Below are 24,987 nucleotides of genomic sequence, written 5' to 3'. Positions count from 1 at the left end.
GGAAGAAACACAAAAAAATAATGATTACAGTGCAGGGCAGGGATGAAGTATTCTAGAGCTCGGCAGTACAATGTGAGGGCAGCTGCATGCTCTCCGGCTCCATCTTTCTCCACTGCTTCCACAACAAAGGCAGCCTGTATATAAAAGACAAAAGATCCGCAGCTAAAGGTGAAGATAAAGCAAAAACAAGACTAAGGCTGCTTCCACGCCTGCATTAGGGCTCGGTTCAGTGTTTCCATCTCTCTGCTCTGTTTTTATAAGAGAAAAACTGAAACAAAATGGAAAAAACTTTATTGATTTCAATAGGGTTTAAAAAACTGCAGAGCAAACATAAAGGCCCATTTGCTTCCGTTCCATTAAGTTTCCTTTTTTTGGATGAGAAAATAACGCAGCCTGCAACGTTATTTTTCTGTCTAAAAAAAAAAAAAGGCGGTAACCTGAGGGAATGGAAGCCTTTCCGTTTGCTGTTTTTTTTTGAAACGCCATTGAAATCAATGGGGGGAAAAAATAGATCAATTTTTTTCCATTTTATTTCAGTTTTTCTCCTCCGAACACAGAGCAGAGAGATGGAAACCCTGAACTGAGCCCCAATGCAGGTGCGAGAGCGGCCTAAGAGAAACATAGAATGTATGTAATAAATCAACGTAAAAAAACAAAATATAAGTTATTTGAGAAAAACTTAAGGACATAAAACAACGATCACATATTTGGCATCCCAATGGCTAAAACAAACTGTGCTATAAAATAAGTACACTTAGGCTAACTTCACACAAGCAAGCGCGATATGGGGGTTGTGAATCCCGTCCCCATATCGCGCTCGCCATCCATGTAAAATCTCCGAAGAGGTGAGGCGTTTTCATGTGGAAACAGCTTTGCATCATTTCTGGGATGCAGAGAATCCTCCGCCGCGGCTGACAGCCACAACACTGAGGACCATAGATGCAGCAGTTGGCCAAGGAAACTTAGTGAAGTGGATGAACACATAATGCTACTTCCCTTCGAAATCAGAAGATGCCCGGCAACGCCATCACCTCAGAACTGGCAGAAACCACGGGACCACTGGCCTTCATGCAAGAATTGTGGCTAAAAGCCATACCTCTGACATAGAAACAAAGCCAAGCTACTCAACTATGCATGAAAACAAAGGGATTGAGGTACAGAAAAGTGGCATCAGATGGTCTGGAGTGAGGAGTCAAAATTTGAACTATTTGGCTGTAACAGAAGGTAGTTTGTTCACCCAGGGGCTGGAGAGCCGTACAATGATGTGTCTGCAGGTAACAGTGAGGCATGGTGGAGGATCCTTGCAAGTTTGAGGCTGCATGTCAACAGAGTTGGTGATGTTGTCAGGATTGTGTCTTCAATGCTGAGAAATACAGGCAGATACTTATCCATCATATAATACCATCAAGGAGGCGTCTAATTGACTCCAAATTTATACTGCAGCAGAATAACGACCCCAAAACATACAGCCAGTGTCATTAAGAACTATCTTCAGTGTAAAGAAGAACAAAAAGTCTTGGAAGTGATGATATGGTTCCCCCACAGACTCTGATCTCATATCATTGAGTCTGTCTGGGATTACATGAAGAGACAGTAGAATATGAACAAGCCGACATCCAAAAAAAGATCTGTGCTTAGTTCTCCAAGATGTTTGGAACATCCGCCCTGCTGAGTTCCTTCAAACACTGTGTGCAAGTGTATCTAGAAGAACTGATGCTGTTTTGAAGGCAAAGGGTGGTTACACTGAATATTGATTTGATTTCTCTTTGGTTGATTCACTTCCCATTTTATTAATTGACAAAAATAAACTATTAGCACTTCTATTTGTGAAAGCATTCCTACTTTGCAGCATTTTTCCATACCTGCCTAAAACATTTGCACTGTACAGTAAGTATAACTTATCCTGTGAAAAACAAGACCTTATACACTTAAATTAATGCATAAAAAACTACATGTTATAGAATACCATCATGGAAAAATCAAAAATGGATCTTACCATTAGAATAAACAATGGTTGGATCTTTATAGTGTTAAATACCTCCAAACATAAAAATTCAAAATGAGGTAAAGAGAGAAAAAAATGATATAAGCACAGCAAAGACAAGATACTTACAGCTTTCTGCAAAGACTCCGCACATGGCATATGTTCTAAGTCCACAAATGGGTGGCTGAAGAAGTCTACGAAAGAAATTCGTTGATCTGGGTCTCTTACTAACAATCGTTGGAGTAGATCACGACATTCTCGGGAAACCTGTGGCCTTGTTGGGAGCTACACATGGAGGAACAGAAATAAGGTTCAGAAGGCGGTCACTCCAAGACTTGTATATTGATCATGTCCCGAGTTATGCACATAAAGATGTATTACTGTAATACAAGGCAAGTCTTATTCAAAACAAGTCTCTGATTTCAATGTAATCCACGAAGCTTTAGTGTATAGGAGAACAGACCAATGTCTCCTGGTTGGATATTAACTAGTCCCAATTGTTTGCTGTCCAAAGAAGAGGGTATTGGCAGTATAAACAATTTCAGGATCCTGCATATTTGCTATAACATGTCAGTATCCTGGTAATCGCACTGCTTCTAATATGCAGATAGATGTACAATATGCACGCAATATTAGTAAAGTCAATCAACACCTCAAATAGGACTGTGAAAACGGAATGCCTAACTAAAGTAATATCAGACTTCCTCTTTAGCCCGTTCACATGTCTCACCTCTATACTTTGGTTGCTTCTTATTTTCTCCTCCAGTTCAGAGAATGACCTTGATGCAAATGGTGCTCTCCCAAATAAAGCCTCTGAGATGAAAGAAGTGACTAGTGACTTACACAAAGTGGAAATGCAAATATGACAAGTCACATATCCAGATCAAGTGTTTTATTCTTCAGTTGCTATGGAAATCTTTACCATCTTAAAGAGGATTATCATGTTTATGTTAATTAAAGAAAAATGCAGCACACTTCAGAGGAAGTTTTAGAAGACATTTTGAAGCCTGTTGAATACACTAGGAGCAGGTGACTTTTCTCCTCTTTTCTATAAAATATTTGCCGATGTCCTAGGCTCTCACCTGGTAGTCATATTTAATTCTAGGTGAAACTCATCTGCCCTTCATCTGCCAATATCGCAGTGATCCCTAAACCAGGTAAAGACCCTTAGAACCATCTTAATTATCGCCCTATCTCTTTGCTAAACATTGACATTAAGCTCTTGTTGAAAATTCTTGCATCTCTCTTAAACACATTTTTACTCTGTCTTATACATAGGGATCAAACAGGCTTCATACTGGGTTGTCAGGCTGGGGACAGCATACGTAGGGCTATACATCTAGCCCATGTCATGTCGGCTGTTGGATATCAACAAAGCTTTTAATTCTCTGGTCTAGAACTTCATACAATTAATTCTTCAAAAATAGGGATTTGGTACATATTTTCTCTATTGGCTTACTTCACTATATGCGAATCCCTCCAAATCAGTCTGAAATGCTGAGTTCTCTTCCCAATCCTTTTCAATTGAGAGAGGAACAAGGCAGAGAGTTCATTCTCCCCTATTCTGTTTGTTTTGGCCAGTGAACCTTTGGACACGTTAAGAAGTAAAGATCCAAATATAAAAAGTATGGAGGGGGCTGGAGTAAATAAACTTGCTTGCAGACAACATCCTTCTCTTCCTCTCTTAGTCCCACACCTTCCTTCCCAACCTTCAGCGGCTTCTCACTAACTCTGCTTCTATTTCTGGCCTAACAATAAATGCAGACAAGTCCATTGCCCTCAATATATCTCTCCCACAGCAGGAAGTCAATCTTTGGAAATCTAACTATATCTTTCATTGGGGAAGTATGTTTATAACTTATCCAGACATAAAATTAACTTCTCGCTACTCAGACCTTTATGCTGCCAACTATCATCTTTTTATGAAGTCCCTCCTTGCCTTGATGGACACCTGCAGATTACTCCCCATATCATAGCTTGGACGTATTCAGGTGATCAAGATGTCCTGGCCTCCAAAATTGCAATACTTATTTCGGCTTCTCCCGCTGTCCATCCCGGCCTATATCCTACGTAATCTAAAAAGGAAATTGCTTTACTTTGTCTAGGGGTCTTCTAGGCCAAGAATTTCCAAATATACATTACACACTCATAAATTGGAGGGGTGTTTGGGCGTCTCCGTGGGTTCTTTTAGAACTTCCATCAATGACCCAATTGTCATTGACTTCCTCTGCTGGATACCTTCAAAATCTAAACCTCCTCTGCTCAGTCCTCTAATGCGGCACTCCCTCTTTGTTTGGGGCTCAGCCAAATATCTTTGCAACCTCTTTGCATATGCCTCAAACCAATATCTGGAATAATCACACTTTTACCCCGGTAGGGGAAGGGGAAAGTGGGTGTCTCCCTTCCATCATTCTGATGGTGGCTCACCAATGACTTCACTAAATTACACTAATTATTGACAAAGAAGGGGATTGTGTCATTCCAAGCCTTTAAATCTTCCCATGATATTCGTAATGCAGACATTTTCCACTACCTTCAACGTAAGCATTGGGCATCTACCGTTGTACAGGGTTTGAATAGTTTTAGCACGTTTACTCTATTTGAGTATATATGTATGTAGTCTCCCCATTCCCTTGCATCTAATCTCGATTCACTATTTCACGCTGAATAAAGTCCTTGCACCCCTCTAAACATTCTTATGTTTCTAAATGCCCTATCAACCCCACTTCTCTAGAATCAGCTTATTAATTGCTCATGAGATCGCACTTGGTGCCAGTTCGGATAGAGCATTATGTACCAAATCACCCTTCCTCATGTTTCAGGGGTTGCTCTGACCTAGGCCCTATGTTTCACAAATGGTAGACTTAACGCTTAAGTGGGTCACTTCTGGTCTAAAACTTACGACCTAGTCTGCAGCCTGTTTAAAGTGAATCTCTGTCACGATCCATGGGTGGCTCTACTACATCATGAAATATGTGCATTGTCCTGCATCCAGTTCCAGTTAAATTCAATGAATGGCCAAGCGCTGGCTGTGATTGGCTGAGCGCTGTGACCAATCACAGGCAGCTCTCAGCTGTCATTTAATGAATGACTGAGCACTGCCTGAGACTGGATGAGCGCTCAGCCAATCAGACACAGCGTTTTCAGCAGGTGGGGACTTTAGGGAGTACTTGGGCAGATACGTGTCTCGAGCAGCCTGGGCTCGGTGGAGGAAGCCAGCGTTTGTGTGTCAGTAACACTGTTTGCCTGGAGTTAAGGCCTGTCTTGTTTGTTTTTTGCTGAAATAAACCCAGGCAAAGCCTGGACTATGAACTTTACCCTTCGTGTCACTGTCTCTGGCTGTGGACGCCCAGGCTGCTATGTTATCCTGACGCTAATCCCTCACATATGGTGTTTGGATGCGGGCACAGGTCTTCAAGAGACATACACTAGTTAATGGACATTTTGCTGCAGCAACTGGAGAACCGTTGCTAAGGGCAACCGCCCAAGAAAGATTGTCTGGAGAGTGCTGTAACCCCCCATGTCCATAGTGAAAGCTGCAACGGTGCAGCAATCAGACACGGCCAAGATGGATGACTTAATGAAAAAGTTAATTCAGGCGAACTCCAGCCTCCAGCTGATGACTGCAACTCAGCAAAAGGTGCATGAGGAGGCCATGAGAGCTCAGGCCGAAACTAATGCTCTCCTGGTGGAAGCCAACCGGTTAGCCTTGCAGGAGCAACAGCGTATTAACCAGCAACTGCAAGAGCAAGTCCTAGCGGTGGCGCAAAGGGTACAGAGGTCGTCAGGTTCGCTTCCCACCGCCCGTACCGCGGTAAGGCGTCCTTGCAGAAAATGACACTCACAGACGACGTCGAGGCCTATCTCGCTGTCTTTGAAAGAGTGGTGGAGAGGGAGAAGTTACCGGTGCCTCAGTGGGCTGAGGTAGTGGTGCCTTTCCTGATGGAGGAACCCCAAAAAGCCTATTTTGACCTCAGTGAGCAGGATGCTAAGGACTATGCCAAACTAAAGGGTGATATCCTGGCACGCTTGGGCGTGAATACCAATGTGCGGGCCCGGCGTGTGCACAACTGGACTTTTTCTGATCACCTGCCAGCTTGCTCACAGATGTACGACCTATTCCACCTGGTGAAAAAGTGGCTACAACCGGAGGAGTCTACCCCTGCGGAGATGGTGCAAAAGGTTCTTTTGGACAAGTTCGTCCATTCGTTGCCCCCCGCAATCCAGCGCTGGGTGGGACAAGGGGGCCCCAAAGACGTGGAACAGCTTGTTAACCTCGTCGAGAGGTATAAAGCCACTGAGGACTTACCACAAGCCGTGCCTCCTGGAGGTTCCAACTCTGGGAACAGCAAGTCGGTCGGAGCAGCTGGTAAGACTGTTCCTTATTTAAGGGGAGTCAAAAGTGTCCCAAAGGGAGGCGGCTCAGAGATGGATCATTTGGGGCAGAAGCGAAGTCCCAAATGGACAGTCCAGTCCCGGGTAGAGCCTCAAGGAGACCGGGGGCCCATACTGTGTTGGCGCTGTCATGAGCCCGGCCATATTGCTGCAAACTGTCTACTTACAGTAGAGCCAATGGAGTGTGACTCAGCTAGGCGGCGGTCAATGTTTGCACGGCCACTATGCTCTGCAGAGACTGTATCAGAGACTGATCAACAACTATGTCAGATAAAAGTGAATGACTTTAACGTAATAGCTCTACTGGACTCAGGGAGTTTGATCAATCACATGCAGCTCTCAGCTGTCATTTAATGAATGACTGGGCACTGCCTGTGACTGGATGAGCGCTCAGCCAATCAGACACAGCGTTTTCAGCAGGTGGGGACTTTAAATCCCCGGCAGCTGAAAGATCTTCAGTACAGAGTCAGGATGCCAAGCGGAAAGACCCACTGGACCCAGACAGCAGCGGAGAGGCGAGTATATATATATAGTAAGACAGTGACTGGCAAAGTTGTTGAGGGCAGATATGTTTCGCCTAGGATGCTCTCTTATGTGGCTTTAGGGAGTACTTGGGCAGATACGTGTCACCGAGCAGCCTGGGCTCGGTGGAGGAAGCCAGCGTTTGTGTGTCAGTAACACTGTTTGCCTGGAGTTAAGGCCTGTCTTGTTTGTTTTTTGCTGAAATAAACCCAGGCAAAGCCTGGACTATGAACTTTACCCTTCGTGTCACTGTCTCTGGCTGTGGACGCCCAGGCTGCTACGTTATCCTGACGCTAATCCCTCACATATGGTGTTTGGATGCGGGCACAGGTCTTAAAGAGACATACACTAGTTAATGGACATTTTGCTGCAGCAACTGGAGAACCGTTGCTAAGGGCAACCGCCCAAGAAAGATTGTCTGGAGAGTGCTGTAACCCCCCATGTCCATAGTGAAAGCTGCAACGGTGCAGCAATCAGACACGGCCAAGATGGATGACTCAATGGAAAAGTTAAGTCAGGCGAACTCCAGCCTCCAGCTGATGACTGCAACTCAGCAAAAGGTGCATGAGGAGGCCATGAGAGCTCAGGCCGAAACTAATGCTCTCCTGGTGGAAGCCAACCGGTTAGCCTTGCAGGAGCAACAGCGTATTAACCAGCAGCTGCAAGAGCAAGTCCTAGCGGTGGCGCAAAGGGTACAGAGGTCGTCAGGTTCGCTTCCCACCGCCCGTACCGCGGTAAGGCGTCCTTGCAGAAAATGACACTCACAGACGACGTCGAGGCCTATCTCGCTGTCTTTGAAAGAGTGGTGGAGAGGGAGAAGTTACCGGTGCCTCAGTGGGCTGAGGTAGTGGTGCCTTTCCTGATGGGGGAACCCCAAAAAGCCTATTTTGACCTCAGTGAGCAGGATGCTAAGGACTATGCCAAACTAAAGGGTGATATCCTGGCACGCTTGGGCGTGAATACCAATGTGCGGGCCCGGCGTGTGCACAACTGGACTTTTTCTGATCACCTGCCAGCTTGCTCACAGATGTACGACCTATTCCACCTGGTGAAAAAGTGGCTACAACCGGAGGAGTCTACCCCTGCGGAGATGGTGCAAAAGGTTCTTTTGGACAAGTTCGTCCATTCGTTGCCCCCCGCAATCCAGCGCTGGGTGGGACAAGAGGGCCCCAAAGACGTGGAACAGCTTGTTAACCTCGTCGAGAGGTATAAAGCCACTGAGGACTTACCACAAGCCGTGCCTCCTGGAGGTTCCAACTCTGGGAACAGCAAGTCGGCCGGAGCAGCTGGTAAGACTGTTCCTTATTTAAGGGGAGTCAAAAGTGTCCCAAAGGGAGGCGGCTCAGAGATGGATCATTTGGGGCAGAAGCGAAGTCCCAAATGGACAGTCCAGTCCCGGGTAGAGCCTCAAGGAGACCGGGGGCCCATACTGTGTTGGCGCTGTCATGAGCCCGGCCATATTGCTGCAAACTGTCTACTTACAGTAGAGCCTATGGAGTGTGACTCAGCTAGGCGGCGGTCAATGTTTGCACGGCCAGTATGCTCTGCAGAGACTGTATCAGAGACTGATCAACAACTATGTCAGATAAAAGTGAATGACTTTAACGTAATAGCTCTACTGGACTCAGGGAGTTTGACCAATCACATGCAGCTCTCAGCTGTCATTTAATGAATGTCTGGGCACTGCCTGTGACTGGATGAGCGCTCAGCCAATCAGACACACGCGTTTTCAGCAGGTGGGGACTTTAAATCCCCGGCAGCTGAAAGATCTTCAGTACAGAGTCAGGATGCCAAGCGGAAAGACGCACTGGACCCAGACAGCAGCGGAGAAACGAGTATATATATTGTAAGACAGTAACTGGCAAAGTTGTTGAGGGCAGATATGTTTCGCCTAGGATGCTCTCTTATGTGGCTTTAGGGAGTACTTGGGCAGATACGTGTCACCGAGCAGCCTGGGCTCGGTGGAGGAAGCCAGCGTTTGTGTGTCAGTAACACTAAGTTACTGACACGTTGTAGTGTAAGATAGTGGCTCCAAGCCGCATAGTGCGGGCCGGCTTTTCCTGGAGTGGTCAAAGTGAACGGTGGGATGACCACTCCCACGTACCACGTGAGGCTGGTATCAGGCCTTATAAAAGCTGGTGAAAACCTCTGCATGTCAGAGGACCAGACTGGCTGTGAGCAGCCAGTGGAGTTGTGCAGTCAATAGTGAGGAACATCTCCAGTGTATAGTAAGTGCTCAGGCGAACATGTGTTGTTTTTCTGTTTGCCTAGAGTTAAGGCCTGTCTTGTTTGCTTTGCTGAAATAAACCCAGGCAAAGCCTGGACTATGAACTTTACCCTTCGTGTCACTGTCTCTGGCTGTGGATGCCCAGGCTGCTACCTTATCCTGACTCTAATCCCTCACAATATATATTTTAAGCTCTGCCCCCCCCCCCTCCCCCGAAAATCATTGTGTTCAGCGATGAGGGAACTCCCCGTGAGGGTGAAGGAATCCTCTGCCACTGAGGTTGCAGCAGTGGCAACGGATAACAATGATTTCCCATTGATTTCAAAGGGGCCCAAGCCACTCTCGCACATCGCATGCCATGTGTCGGAGACCAATTTAATTTCTCCCGAATGCATGCCTGACGACGTAGTCAGGCAAGGGCTTAATCTCGCAAGTATTTGAAAGTACTGTACTACTTTGACAGTTGGTAATAAGGCAGGGAAATCTCTGGGACTCGCTGTACTGAGTATGCAGTAAAAATCCCGGAAGATTTCAGATGACAGCTCAGTGCTCTGCACATTTCAGCACTAGAGCCGTCCACAGAAATCTTCCAGGGTTTAACTGCATGGTCAGTGCAGCAATACCCAGAGATTTTCCGGGCGAGCCACTAAAGTTAATAGATATTTTTGAAACATAGAGTAGGCCAGTAAGGTTCGATTTTCCCTTGTTTATATCCTCCCCCATTCCTCTCTACTTTCTTTTCTCCTTCAATTGTTTCCCCATTCTTTATCACTGGTCCTTTGTTCTCCATCTCTTTCTATCCTATTTTATCTCATCTTCTTCTTTTGCTCTCTTCTTTGAGGTTTACTGGTAATATTACTGCCCCTGAAGGGGTACTGCACCTGAATTGTGACAGTAATGTGTAAAAGGAGATGAACAGCATTATAAGCCTGAGATTTCTTACCATAGAGAATAACCCCAACAGACCAGAGGTCTACTCGAGCATCATAGTGTTTACTGCACACCATCTCAGGAGCCATATACAGAGGAGATCCTCGCAGTGACTGATACTCATCCTGGCATATCATGTGCTGTGCAAAACCAAAGTCTAGTGGAAAGATGAATCAATTATTTTTACTATGAAACGTCTAATATGACTGATTCAAAACAACTTCTTATACAACATCAAAACTGATTTAGTATCTTTTTTAATGTCTATTAGCAAACTTTGTTAACTTAGAACAAAAGGTGAATATAGATGTTAAAGGGGTTAGCCACTTTCTATGTAAACAATATTAAATATATCATGTGTGGTAGGGAAGAGAAGAAAACACTGATATATCTTCTGTATATAATTTACTTCTGTCTCAAGTCACACCCCCGACTCATAAAATCTTTCAAACTGCCACCATACGGCTCTTGCCCACTGCGGTGTGCTACGTGGATAGGCTGCTGACCAGGGTATGTCCATGCCAAAAACCTCCGGTTACACATGGGAGCATGCCTGCTCTCTCGGAGCAGCGAAAGCGCAGTTAGCAGTAAGTCTATGCATGGACCCTGTGTTACCTGTAGCTGACAACTGTACTGCACACAGGTGTTTTATTATAAGCAGCTGTGTGTCTCCTGGTTGTGGATTGTGCATACACAACTGCTTAAAACACAGGGGCCATGCATAGATATACTGCTCACTGCACTTTCACTGCTCCAAGACCATTCTGGAGAGCAGCGCATGTACACATGAGTAACCAGAAGTTCAGGATTGACTTGCCCTGGTCAGCAGCCCCTCCATGTCACGCACTGCAGTGGACAGTAGCAGTGTGGTAGCAGTATAAAAGTTTTTGTTAGTCAGGGGGTGTGACTTGAAACAGAAGTAAATTTTACACAGAAGATATATTAGGTTTTTTTCTTGTCTACCACACATTAGCCATTTAACCCCTTTTTTTCCCGTTTTTTCTTCTGCCCTTTAAAAAAATCGTAAATCCTTTATTTATCCATCGACGCCGCTGTATGAGGGCTTGTGTTTTGCGGGGCGAGTTGTATTTTTCAAAGGTGCTATTTAATGTACCATATAATGTACTGAAAAACATTTAAAAAATTCTAAGTGGAGTAAAATGTAAAAAAAAAACGACATTCTGACATCTTTCGGCACACAAACTGCAACAAAAATGACATGATAACTTTATTCTAGGGGTCAGTACGATTACTACGATGCCAAACTTATGTCATTTTTTTTTGCTGTACTACTTTTCAAAGACATTTAATTTTTTTAAATTACTTCCTGCCGATATGTTCTGCGCACAATAACTTTTTTATTTTTCTGTCGACGTAGTTGTGCAAGGGCTCATTTTTTGCAGGACGTCCTGTAGTTTGCATTTTTTAATACATCTGAATTTTAATAGCTTTTTATTGCATTTTTTGTGGGAGACAGGGTGACCAAAAAAGTGCATTTCTGGCGTTATTTTTTTTTTTTTCAGACGACGTTCACCGTGCGGGATATATAATGCATTACTTTGATAGATCGGACTTTTACGGACGCAGCGATACCAAATATGTATTTTTGTTTTATTATTTAGATTCTTTTATTATAAATATGGCAAAAGGTTTTCTTTTAAACTTTTCTTTTTTTTATACTTAGTAAAACTTTATTGTTCTGTTTTTTAATTTTTTTTTTTAGTCCCCACTGGGCACAAAAACTAGCGATGCTTTGATTGCTCCTGCAGTATGATGTAATGCTATAGCATTACATCATACTGCGATCGAGCAGGCGGTCTATCAAGCCACCCCACGTGGATGGCTTGATAGACAGTCTGCTAAGACAGCCCTGGGGCCTTTCAGAAGGCCTCTGGCTGCCATGACACCCGCACGGCTTCCACAATTCAAAGGGGTTAATAGCGCAGATCAGCTGCGTGGCTGATTGAGCTATTGCCCGCGCATGTCAGCTGTAATAAACAGCCAACACCCGCGCTGTATGAAGAGAGGTCGCCCCGCAATTTCTCTTCATACCTACCCCGACCACACAGGACATAACTGTACGTCCTATAGCGAGAAGGGGTTAAGGATCAAGCACTGTAAATTTAGGAAGCTTGGTCCTGGGCTTTAATGCCGGCTGATAGCCAAAGTACAGCGGAGGTTTAAAGCTCCTGCAATCAAGAAGGAGCAGGTTGGATTTCTGGCTATTAACGACAGCCAAAGACCCGGAGGAGAAGGCAGAAGTGTTTTACAGGCTACATAGTGCTTTATTAGAGTTGTGCAGTGCAGGGAAAGCGGAAGTGCCACTTCCGCTAATCGACCTGGTGATCACGTGACCGACGGGTGTACTCTGTCAGGACAGAGCAGCAGAGTCTTCTTGTTGTTAGCTGTTTAGTCGTTCACGACCCTTGGCGACCCTAAAGGCGAGCTCCCTCCATGTTTTTTGGTTTTGCACTGCTTTCAGTTGTGTGATATCCATGCCGGTATCAGCTTTGACAGTATCAGCCATTGTGTCTTTTGACGGTCAGGTCTTCTTTTGCCACTGATCTGTCCAAGCAGTATAGATTTTTCTAGCAACTGTGCTCGCATTATATGACCAAAATCCGTGTCTGAATCTGGCCATCTTGCCCTCCAGTGATATATCGGGTCTTATACAATTTAGGACTTCTCTGTTTGTTACTCTCGCCATCCAGGGCATACGCAGCAGCATATATGACTATGTAAAAAACGGTGGTTTGCCCTATCCTGCGTTTAGTTGCGATGCCGATATCCCTACTTTTCCAGATTTTGTCTGTGTTTAGCATCGCTCTTCTCCCCAATGCTATCCTATGTTTTATCTCTGGCATAGATGGAGGGTCTTAGATCCTCACAGAAAAGAACTTTACTGATAATTAAAATTTAATTTTTATTCTTATATAACTAAAAGGAGCCATATATGTACATACATAGAGAAAATTTACTATTAAAATTTTTTCTCCAAACACTGTGTTGTGTTTGGATACGCAATTGTGGTGATTAGTACTTGTTTGTTTCCAAATGTGGAACCACTTTATTTTTGTTTTTATACCCACACAAAACTACACAAAACTGCACAAAACTAGGTGCTATGCGTTTTGTGCATAGACACCCTTTACTATGCTGGTAACAATCAGTCTTATCAAATTGTAAATTTTACTCTCTTTGTGGTATCTTAGATTTTCGTTAGATAGTTATAGTATAACCCCCTCCATACACGTTTATTCTTGGAAGCTGGTTATTTTAACAAGTGGAGCTTTGGTCTATTTATTTCATATAAAATTCCATCATTATTCCATCTATTCCATCAACGCGTTTCTATAACATAAGATGTACGTGTTATTTCATCAGGATGGAAGCTGTCTGGTTTATCATAACCTTTATGATGTTATTAAATTAATATGCCCGAGCCAGAATTAATTGGGATATGGATCGCTTCTTTATTGTCCGTTTTTTTGGGACTTTAAATATGTTTGCTGGTTTTACTTGAACCACCTATACTGGTCAGAATAGACAGTGATTATATGCATCAGTTTAAATTTGGGGATAAAATAGGCATCTGATGTGAATACCCATTAACACCATTAGCTGAGCATTACGCTATCCAATCTGGGCCCACATTTACGGGGAATTTTATATGAAATAAATAGACCAAAGCTCCACTTGTTAAAATAACCTGCTTCCAAGAATAAACGTTTATGGAGGGGGTTATACTATAACTACCTAACGAAAATCTAAGATACCACAAAGAGAGTAAAATTTACAATTTGATAGACTGATTGTTACCAGCATAGTAAAGGGTGTCTATGCACAAAACGCATAGCACCTAGTTTTGTGCAGTTTTGTGTGGGTATAAAAACAAAAATAAACTGGTTCCACATTTGGAAACAAACAAGTACTAATCACCACAATTGCATATCCAAACACAACACAGTGTTTGGAGAAAAAATTTTAATAGTAAATTTTCTCTATGTATTACATATATGGCTCCTTTTAGTTATATAAGAATAAAAGTTAAATATTAATTATCAGTAAAGTTCTTTTCTGTGAGGATTTAAAAGTAAATTAAAGGACTTATAGGCCTCTGTGACTTCTAGATGGAGGGTCTTAGCATTTAAAAAAAAAATAGTTACAAGAATAAGTAAAACAAAAAATAAAAAATTACAGAATATAAAATAAATTCACCAACCAAAACCGTCGCCATATGCACACTGTAATCCAAGATTATATAAATGATTTAGTAAAACCTCTGAAACAAAATGAGGAATGCAATTTAGTGTAAATATACAAATTTAAGAAATAAACCATAAATTTATTTTTAGCTTTCTGCTCCCCATAAAACTAAAAATTGGAAAAAAAAGTCAGCGAAAAAAAAGATAAAAAATAGCATTATATGTCACAAAAAAACACGGCAAAAATAATTTTAGTAGAAGAAAACAAAATAGGGCAGGAAAACCACCAAAGTGTCTTTAGGACCAAAACACCCTTGTTCTTAAGGGGTTTAGATACATTTAAGGGTGCATTCAGACGACCGTATATCGGCTGGGTTTTCACGCCCAGCCAATATACGGCGTCTCTCTCTGCAGGGGGAGGAGGCTGGAAGAGGCGGGAGCAGTGCACTGAGCTCCCACCCACTCTCTACCCCCTCTCCGCCCCTCTGCACTATTTGCAATGAGAGGAGGCGGAACGAACGAGGGCGGGGCTAAGTTCCGGGGAATTATCCTCTCCTCATTGAAAATACTGCAGGGGGGTGGAGAGGAGGCAGAGAGGGGGCGGGAGCTCAGAGCACTGCTCCCGGCTCTTCCAGCCTCCTCCCCCTGCAGAGAGAGATGCCGTATATCGGCCGACGTGAAAACCGAGCCGATATATGGTTGTCTGAATGCAGCCTCATACTGAGTACGTATAAAGTGGCCAACCCCTTTAAATAACTGTCAGCTGAGTTCTTGTTCACCCAACAGTTATTTCGCCCGACATCCCTATAAATGCAGACCTGGCTAAGAACAGTTTAACTCGCTAGAAGAGGGGAACATACCAAACCTTTTCCCCCACAGACATGTATCGTGGGAGAAGAGTTGGGCTAGTATGACCACACTCACCAGCAAGCTTTAGGTGGGGCCTATCAAGGCTACTAAGTAGAATATTTTGAGGCTTCAGATCCAAGTGTGAGATATTTTTCTCATACAGAAACTTCAACGCACTTGCTGAAAAACAGAAGAAACAACAGATCTGTTAATTTCTCTTTTATTCAACCCTTACAGCTGCATCCCTATAGTTAAACAATTGCACATATGTGAGCACGCTCACTATATACATGAACACACATGCATATACCCAATCACTACATACATGTGAACAAATCACGCACTTAATACGCAGAGGCACACATATATACACACATTAAAAAATGCAGGCATGCACATATGCAAAATGACTGTATACAAGCACACTCTTGCATGCAGGCATGCACATGCTAAGTACTGTCACACACAAATATCACATGCTTGCATAATTCTGCACACAAATACATACAATGATGTACACACACATGTAGGGGCTTCTCTTGTAAGAAAGGAAGAGAGGAAGGGCTCATTTCCACAGGCATATGGGTGCCATTGAAGCCAGCGGTATGGCAATGATAGTGCACTTTGCATGACATGACAGCATATCTCATGCACACGGTCATGCACAGTGAGATTTGTTTCCTTTTTTCCCCAAATTCCCGCTCTGTCTCATAGCGGCATTGCGCATGCAACACCACCCAAATGCCATGCATTTTGTAAGGACAACTTTGAATATGCTACCCATAGAGAACAACAAGGCTGTACTCACATAATACGCGGTGAAATGAAGCAAGCTGTGATCTTTTTCACGCACGTATTACATGCAATGTATATATGCTAATGTGAATGGATCAATGATAATCAATGTACTTTCATTAACTCCATTCACCGTGTAATATGCTGTGAAATCACACTCGTGGGTATGAGCCCTAAACCTGATGCAGCGAAGGGGGCTGGCTTAGTTATTGAAATGAGCCAGTCAGCCAGTCCCCTGCAATGACATCACCAACGAGAGGGGAGGTATCCATATCACATGGCCAGGTGTTGAAACCAGGCAGGAAGTAGAGGTGTCAGCACCACTGGACCAGGTAAGGTTTATCCCCGGAAAACCCCTTTAAGCTAGAATCTCAATGGTTGCTTTACTTTTCCTGACATTTTGGGAGGAAAAAGGGATGTTTAGAATCATTAGTTGCAGTAAGAAGTATATCCTACCTAGTTGCTGAAGAAAAATTTGAGTAACCTTTTCTGGAAGAATACGACGCGTTCGGATAAATCGAGAAAGGTCTCCACCGGCGCAGTATTCTGTGATGAGGAATATGTAATCTCTGTCCCACTGAGACCCAGAAATCCATCCAGAGTATGCAACAAAATAAAGGACAAATAAGCACGTTATGGACAAAGGACGAACACAGATCAGTATAATTCTCTAGAGCCCAGCCAGGTACCAGCAGTGATATGGCAAGAATAAGGTTGTTGGCCCTCATTTTAGCTGTACTTGTTAACCTCTTAAGGACTAAGCTCGGTAAATATACAACGCTTGGTCCTGGGCTTTAATCCCGCTGACAGTAGAAGTGCGTCGTGGGATTAAAGGCTCTGCTGCTGCAATCAAGCAGGAGCAGGTCGGGTTGTCAGCTGTTAGTCACAGCCGAGGACCCGGAGGAGAAGCATTTTTTAACCTCTTTTGCCTTCTCTTTTCCCGGGTACATAGCGTTGCATGAGCGCTAAGTACTAAGAAGTGAAAGTGGAAGTGTTTCTTCTACTATGCAATTTGCCGATCACGTGACCACCGGGACCCCCTGTTACAGCAGAGCTGTAGGGTCCTAGCAGATTCCTGATCATCTCTGCTAGTGACTATTGTCACTACAGGGGTGTTTTCCCTGTAACTGGGGCTTCTATGGATGCGCCAGCTACAGTAGAAAAGTGTGATATATAAAAAAGAAAAAAAAACAATATGAATGACCCCCAGAGGTCTTATATGACGTCATGGAATATAGATGGTAAAAAAGAAAATGACCCACCGCTAACGCCAACCAAAACCGTCGCCGGACGTGCCTTGTAATCCAGAACAATACATAATATATCAAAATGTCCGAAACAAAATGAGGAACCCGTTCCCATACTTTATTTTAGCGTAAACATGTTCATTTTTTTAGTTTTTTAACCCCTATAAAACTAAAAACACAAAAAAAGTCAGTGAAAAAAGATTTAAAAGAAAAAAAAATGCAGCAAAAATAATCTGGTAGCTGAAGGAAATAAAATAGGGCAGTAAAACCGCCACATGGGTAAAATCCCTAACAAGTGTCTGGTCCTTAAAGGGATTCTGTCAGCAAAATAAAAACATTTATACTCACCTGCATCCGGCCCTACATCCCTGTAGAAAGAAAAGAGTTAAAAAAACAAAGTACACTTACCTAATCCTGTTGTACTTCTTCTCTCCATTATTTATGTCGCGAGAGGGGTCATCTCCCAGCAGCTCCTGTGCGCTGACGCCAAGCTGGCCGCGTCTAACCTCTGATGTCCTCGGAGAGTCGACAGTGAGTGCGCAAGAGCGCCAGGAAGGGGGGGCGCATGTGCACTCACCGAGGACTTCATAGGGTAGACGGAGCCAGGCCATTCAGTGCGTGACGCGTCACTTGTGCATATTAGATGCAGAAGCGGGCAAAGTACCAGCTTCCGCTACTGCTCCGTCCACTGACCCTAGCGGCAGTACTTGCGTCCAGCAGTGGTCAGAGCAGTGGTGAAAGCTGTTACTTTGCCCGCTTTTGCACTGCGATAGAAAGGCTGCTGGAGGGACATCAGGAGAGCAGCAGGCTCCTGGTGAACGGCCCAGTAAGGCACAGGTGAGTATAATTTTTTTTTTTTGCTGACAGAACCCCTTTAAGGAACAAAACACCATGATTCTAAAGGGGTTAAGAAGGGCTGTCACATCACCCCTTTACATATCCCGGACATCCTAGTAGGGGTCCCTTATTTTGACTCAACATGAACAAGTATTAGATGGACCTCCATACAGCTGCCTGGCAGCGGAGTAAGATCACGTTACTCCTACAGATGCAGCGTCCTGTAGTGATGAGATAATCGCTGGAGGGTCTTTTTTAAACGTAGGTTGTCTAGGTTCGATAACCCTTTGAAATAAGACAATTTTTTCACTATTTGTACCTATTTAAACAGGTTGTCTGGTTACAATTAACTCTAAATGGGTTCAAATAATAAAAAAGGGTAATTACCCTGCTCAGCCCCAGCGATCCAGGACTACGGAACTACAATTCCTCTGGTCTCTGTTGGCAGTAAAAGTCAGGCGTCTGCTGGCAGCCAATTAGAGGTCACCACCCGTACTCCTTCCATCAGTACTCACATGATGCAAGGAGTTTGGAATGGTGATGCTGAAGCCTCTGATTGGCTGCCAGCGATTACCTGACTTCTGCTGTCAACAGAAGAATAGCGGGGATTCAGCGCTGGATCGTCAATGCTGCGGAAGGTAAAAACCTTTGTTTTATAGTTTAAACCCATTTGCCTTTTATTTTAAAAAGTTGATTGCAACCAGACAGCCCCTTTCAGTCAATGTAACCAAAAAGCCTGGCGTGGCTAAAGCAGGGAAAGCAACGATTCTCTAAACAGTAAGTAGAAGAAGAGGAGAGAACATGCGTGGCTAACCTGGAAGTCCTTCAGCTCCAGGATGTGTGGATGATGGACAGTTTTCAGGATCTCGATCTCTGTCAGTAAGTTCTCCACAGAAGCTTTATTGAGGCTTTTCTTGCTGACACATTTAATGGCCACCACTTCCCGTGTGTTGTGCTAACGAGGGATGGGAGACATGGGGGTACAAGTTAGGAAAGGCAATAATACAAGTTATATACAAACACCTTCTAGCATAAATCAGGAAGAGTTAGATAGAGGATTAGAAGGCTTCTCTGGGGGAGTTCAGATAAACTAAGCGGTTAGGACCCCATAGGATGCACGTACATTACTACAAGTACCTCTACCCATTAAAGGGAACCGGTGACGTCCCACATCACTATAGACTAAGTTAGGGAGTGAAAGGGAGCCACTGATGGATTTTTTATACTCATCCACTTCCTGGATCCTGTGATGCTCGCCGCTGAAGATTGCGCTGGCACTGCACGTCTGGCTCTTTTCACACCGCCATGTGCGCACCCTCCCATAGACGTGTATAGGAGATCACGGGCACTGTGAAAAGAGTCAGATGTGCAGTGTGGGCACAATCTTCAGTGGTGAGCATCAAAGGATCAAGGGAGCAGATAAGTATAAAAAATAAAAAAAAAATAGAACCTACAGTAATCAAAAAGTTGTATGTAGACCAAAACGGCCCCAATATACTCTACAGCTCATCAAGATGGAAAAAAAATCATCACACAGCTCAGTTGATGGAAAAATGAAACCGTATTGGTCTCAAAATATAAATGTTCACTATGGAGAAGATTTATGAAAACTGTTTTAAAGAAAAATTGTCCTTGTTGCCCCTAGCAACCAATCACAGAGCAGCTTTTCTTATTCAAGAGAACTATGAGGAATGAAAGCTGCGCTGCGATTGGTTGCTAGGGGCAACAAAAACATCTTTAATTTTAGGCAGTTTCATAAATCTCCCTCAGTGTCGCAAGCCCCCAGCGTATTCGCGGCCGCACTCTGAGGACATACATATTGATGATTCTCACACGGACCGATGGTTGACAGGATAACTCCTGACATGTCGTATTCCTCTTCGTTTCACGGATGACGAACAGGACTACCAATACGTATCTACGGCCGCAGCACAGCACGTGGACTTCTATAAGTGTGCTGAATGATGCGACTTCCACCCAAACTTCTGGGCGTAACTCGCACTCATAACTAGTGCGCATCTAGTCTAAGACCGTTTTCACATGGCCGAGAAGTTGCGCATTGGGAGTACCTTGGAACGCAGCGCACGGCATACGTTGTGCACGCGACTGCGATGCGAGGTTTCCCATGCAAAACAATGGGAAGCACTTTCCGATCCGAGGCTAAAAGTGATAGCAGGGGGGCGCTACTTCCCAGAAGTGATGCGAGGCGTTTTTAACACAGAAACGCCTTGTGTCCACTAGGAGAATGCCTGTTAGAGCATGTCATAGACCAATATCGCACTCGCTCGTGTGAAATTAGCCTACGGGCTCCTTCACTCAGGTAATGAGTTTTTGCGCACGCCACAATTTGCACTACATACAATGCTTTTTTTGTGCATGTATCAGTGTATTTTTATATACTTTTTGTACACACAGGGTTATACTCATTTGCGCGCAGCAGACGAACGCGCCCCGATCTTAATGGCTATTTAGCCTAATGAGTTCCAGATGTGCTGGTTCTTTCATTGAATTGTGCAGCGTATTACGTATCTGTGCGCGTATTTTCACACCCCCCCCCCATAGGCTTCTATGGGATCTTTGAGCATGTACTATTTTTTTGCGCATGTGAGAATGAACCCATTGAAACTAATAGGCTCTATTCTCTGTGTATTGCATGTGCAAATACGCCCATGTAAAGGAGCCCTAATGAGGACACTTTTGCGCCATATTTCCCAATAAAAATTACTCTCTCCCACTGAGGCCTCCCGTGGACACCCGGATTATCGTCCTTCGTTGCACAGATTTGCGGAACACAGCAGGCCAATTGCATCCTGCGACTTGTACAGAGTGGAAAAAATGTCATTGGCGCTCTTTTGCACCCTGCAATATAGCGGCTGATGGAGGAACAGGAAACCAGTCCAAAACTGACGGCAACGCCTTGTATGACTGCAGAGCACATTATGCCACCCTTCATATGGTACTAGTGCAGTATGTCTCCACCAGAAGTATGGGGTTGGCCAGGCTGAGCTACAGGTAACACCCACGCCCACAGCTGCCCATTGGCTCCTGCGGTGGAGACATACATACTACACTAGTACCGATGCCCACTTTGTTCGTCCATCAGGAGCTTGTTCTTGGTGAGCACCAAGAGATAGAGAAGATCCTGTACATGGGTGTCCCCAGCAGCGGCTACATCCTCAGCAGAACAAGAGCTGGAGGAGGAAGAGGAGGATGAGGAAGGGGAAGCTGGCAGCAGCTTGTCAGGACCCTCCACACCCAGATCCTCCGCTTTGGGAGATCTTTTTGGCGATGATTAACCTCCCCGGGCTTCTTCAGCTCCTCCCTGAATGCCGAGGAGCTCTCCTGGGGGCTGAAGTCCTTCCTCTTGTGCCCCAGCTGTTTGTCCTGGGCACAGTGCTGCAGCAGCAATGCGGGCGGCGAGACCTGATGATGCCCCCCGCCATTCTTACTGTGCTTGCCGGGGGCACAGCTCACCGCTAACAGCAGCTCATACTGCATGACCTGCAGGTAGCCGGGCAAGAATAGGGCGCTGCCCACTGACGATGCGAACTGTTGGCTGCTCCAGAATGCTCCCCCACCAAATAAGCTGATGCCCCCTCCGCTGCCAGCGCCGCTCCCGGCTGTCTACAGTGACCCGAACCCGTAATCCCCCATTGACAAGTCTGTGTGCGGAGCAGCTAAGAGTATATGAAGCTCAGTATATATATATAGTGTGCACAGTACAGTGTCTCTGTTTACAGCCCAGGGTTACAGGGAGCCCCGGCCGGCTGCAGTGAGGAGGGTCTGGGCTTATGTCACTGTCCGGAGGGTACTAGTGTAGTACAGTATGTATAGCTCCACTGCGGGAGCCAATCAGCATCTTTGGGCGTGCCCTTGATGTTACCTGTAGCTCAACCTGGCCAATCCCATACTTCCAGTGGAGACATACTGCACTGGTACCCCTTCATACCCGTGTCCCCTGGTACGTTTATGCCAGCTCCCTAGTGCTGCTGGGAGGTCACACCTGCAGCCAGGTAGACAACGGTGTTCCTGCACCAGCTGGTCCCTACAACCCTCCAGTTATGGGGCACACTACTCCATGCCAGTCCCTGCCGGGCACCACTCACCCTCCTGTAGGCCTTATAGACGGTGGCATAGGTGCCACTGCCCAGTTTATCAGTCAGAATGAAGTCACTCAGCCGAGGAGGAGCCCAGCCGGCCATGCTGTGCCATGTACCCTCCGCGTGTGTCAGTCCGTGCACGGCGGCCTGTGCGCCCCCCTCAGCTGCCGCCAGCCGCGGCCAACGCCGTGTTGTTGTGGCTCTGTCATTCTACATGACACTTCCTCGTTGCTGCTAAAGGAACAGGAAGCAGCCCCGGCGAGGACTGCAGACTGGCGCCATCGTGTGGTGGAAAGGCAGAATGTCCCTGAACTGCTGCGATCTGCAGATAGTTGCATTTATTCACCTTCTTATATGAAGTGTGCTTCGTGTGTATGCCCAAATACAAGGATGTGTGGGATTGTTTGTGCTCACATAACTGACATTATATGTGCTTGTACTCCACACCTCTAACGTGCCAGTCGCTTGGAAGGACAGTTCCTACTTTTGACCCCATCCCTGTGTTCTTCATTTTGGCCCGATAAATAGATTTTCATTATTAAATATACTATATTGCTCCCAAAACATCGGACTGGTTTGTTGCAATAAATGCATATATTCAGAAGATATTTTAAGTTATATATAACTGAAAACCAAGTATGTAGATATTCATGGCAAATGGACGTGATGGAGCTAACAAACTGCCCCCCAGATCTGCTCTCTGAATGCAGATGTATCCCAAAATAGGAGCATGTGTCCAAGGACAGATGATAAAAGTGTGTAGCTGGAATACCCCTTTAAGCATGGTCCGCCATGACTATGTAGCTGCTGCAGAGGACAGGGTCTGGAGCTTCTGACCTTTTAAGGAACCTTTTCCGATGAGTATCCATTAGGTACAGACCCCTTACGTTAGTTGTTGGTTGCTTGCTTTACTGTGCATGTGCAGGCACACCTCTACAGAAGTGCCCAGCATGGGACAAGATTTTGGACATTTGCATACTACAATAGCAAAGATACGGAGGATTGAAAATCCAAACCCTGGCCTTCACCTGCGTTCAGGGAAGCAGCAAGAACTGCATGAAAGGGGTTGACTCATAAAGACATCGCCTGTCGATATGCCCTATTGGGGCATATGGAAGTCATAGAAGTTGGTCTCTGCATGGGACCACATTTGGATGCTCAGATAAACAGATGCTCTGTCTCAGCACCATGGACGGCCTTCTATAAATGAAATGTCTCGATGACAAATCCTCTTTTAATTGTGATTTAGCTAAATAATTGGATTTTGAAAAAAATTTTTTTACTGGTTTTGTGATTTCTTTTTAGTTTTACTACAATTCTAGTTATTTGATCATTTTAGGGTGCTTTCACACTTGTGCTGGGGATTCTGCTTTCCTGCTCCTCTCGTGTGAAGGAGCCCTTACCGTGTGGTACTTAAGCTAACCTCCCATAAACAAAATGGGTCAGGTGATTGCATATGTTGGACATAATTGTTCACACATACCGTCATGAAGCTAGACAGACTTTACTGAGAGGACCCCACATGATTTAATTTTTCCTGTCTGATCTAGTTGCCCCTTCTGATGTCATAGAATGGTGGAGTTGGAAGGGACTTCCAGGGTCATCGGGTCCAACCCCCTGTTCCGTGCGGGATCCACCAAGTCATCCTAGACAGATGTCTGTCCAGCCTCTGTTTGAGGACTTCAATGAGTGGAACTTCGATGGATCACCCTCACTGTCAGAAAGTTTTTTCTATGCCATCCATTGCGGCATAAACTGGTTGCCTTAATAATAGATGCAGCAAAAGCCCTCATTCCACTAAGGTGGAAGCAGAAGGAGCCTCCGACAGTCACCCAGTGGAAGGACAGAGTGGATACCCTAGCAAACTTTGAGGAGCTCTCTGCTTGGTCTAAGGGAACCCACGATAAATATGTTGAAATGTGGGCTCCGTGGAGAGCGGTCATCTGGTAGGCTTAGCTACCAGTTGGATAGTCATAATCACAACCATGAAAGCCTCAGGTGTACTAGCTGGGCGAGACTCCTACGTAGTGGAATCAGATTGTAGGGGTGGACCCGGACGACGGGCATCAGCTCCCTGTTGCTAGACACTATCCGAGGATGGCCGGGACTCCCGCCCCACCTCCCTTCCCTTCCTCCCTATACCCCCCCCCTCCCTCTTTTCCCTCTTTTCTTCCCTTCTCAGTCTGCTTTCCTTTTCATGTCTCTTCTCGTATTGTCTCTATTATTTTGTCCGTTACTCGTTCTTCTTTTTATGTTATATTTGCATATGTATACGGTCTGTCCTGTCATACGCCTGTGGGGATCCGGATGGACTCGCACTGATTTATCTAGCCTGTTTCGAATTTTTGGAAGTTGGTGGGGTACCTCCCCCCTTCCCCCTCGGGCCAAAGCTAAGCTGAACGCTTCTAGAAACAATAGATATTCAGACCTGTACATATTTGGTATATGATATGTTGATGCTGTTTGTATTGTTAATTCTTTTTAAAAAAAATGGCAATAAAATTTGATTAAAAAAAAAAAAAAAAAACTTTTTTCTAATATCTAGTGTCTCCTCCCTTTCAGTTTCATCCCATTGCTTCTAGACTTTCCTTTCCTATGAGAATAGGGCTGATCCCTCTGCACTGCGACAGCCCTTGAGATATTTGTAGACCGCTATTACGACTCCATTTTTTGCAAGCTAAACATTCCCAGATCCTTTAACCGTTCTTCATAGGACATGATTTGCAGACCGCTCACCATCTTGGTAACTCTTCTCTGAACTTGCTCCAGTTTGTCTATGCTTTATATAAAGTGGGGTGCCCAGAACTGGACACAGTATTCCAGATGAGGTCTGACAAAGGAAGAGTAGAGGGGGATAATGACCTCACGTGATCTAGACTCTATGCTTCTCTTAATA

At 44.8% G+C, this 24,987-nt stretch overlaps 1 protein-coding gene across 1 annotated transcript in view; it reads right to left on the bottom strand.

The window, feature by feature from the left end:
* ULK3 (unc-51 like kinase 3) overlaps window positions 1-22,329 on the bottom strand; it is a 28,494-nt gene extending 6,165 nt beyond the window's left edge. Inside the window, exons 1-8 of the mRNA XM_066592404.1 lie at window positions 22,098-22,329; window positions 18,806-18,946; window positions 16,364-16,484; window positions 15,188-15,292; window positions 10,072-10,215; window positions 2,715-2,797; window positions 2,114-2,269; window positions 29-134 (exon numbers count right to left, since the gene is read on the bottom strand). Coding sequence (XP_066448501.1) covers window positions 29-134; window positions 2,114-2,269; window positions 2,715-2,797; window positions 10,072-10,215; window positions 15,188-15,292; window positions 16,364-16,484; window positions 18,806-18,946; window positions 22,098-22,193 — 952 coding nt within the window. The 5' untranslated portion in view covers window positions 22,194-22,329. The remainder of the gene's footprint in view (window positions 1-28; window positions 135-2,113; window positions 2,270-2,714; window positions 2,798-10,071; window positions 10,216-15,187; window positions 15,293-16,363; window positions 16,485-18,805; window positions 18,947-22,097) is intronic.
* Window positions 22,330-24,987: the final 2,658 nt, after the last annotated feature.

The sequence above is a fragment of the Eleutherodactylus coqui genome, chromosome 2 (genome assembly GCF_035609145.1).
Source record: "Eleutherodactylus coqui strain aEleCoq1 chromosome 2, aEleCoq1.hap1, whole genome shotgun sequence".
NCBI classification, from domain to species: Eukaryota; Metazoa; Chordata; class Amphibia; order Anura; family Eleutherodactylidae; genus Eleutherodactylus; species Eleutherodactylus coqui.
This window is presented reverse-complemented; position numbering and strand designations above follow the sequence as displayed.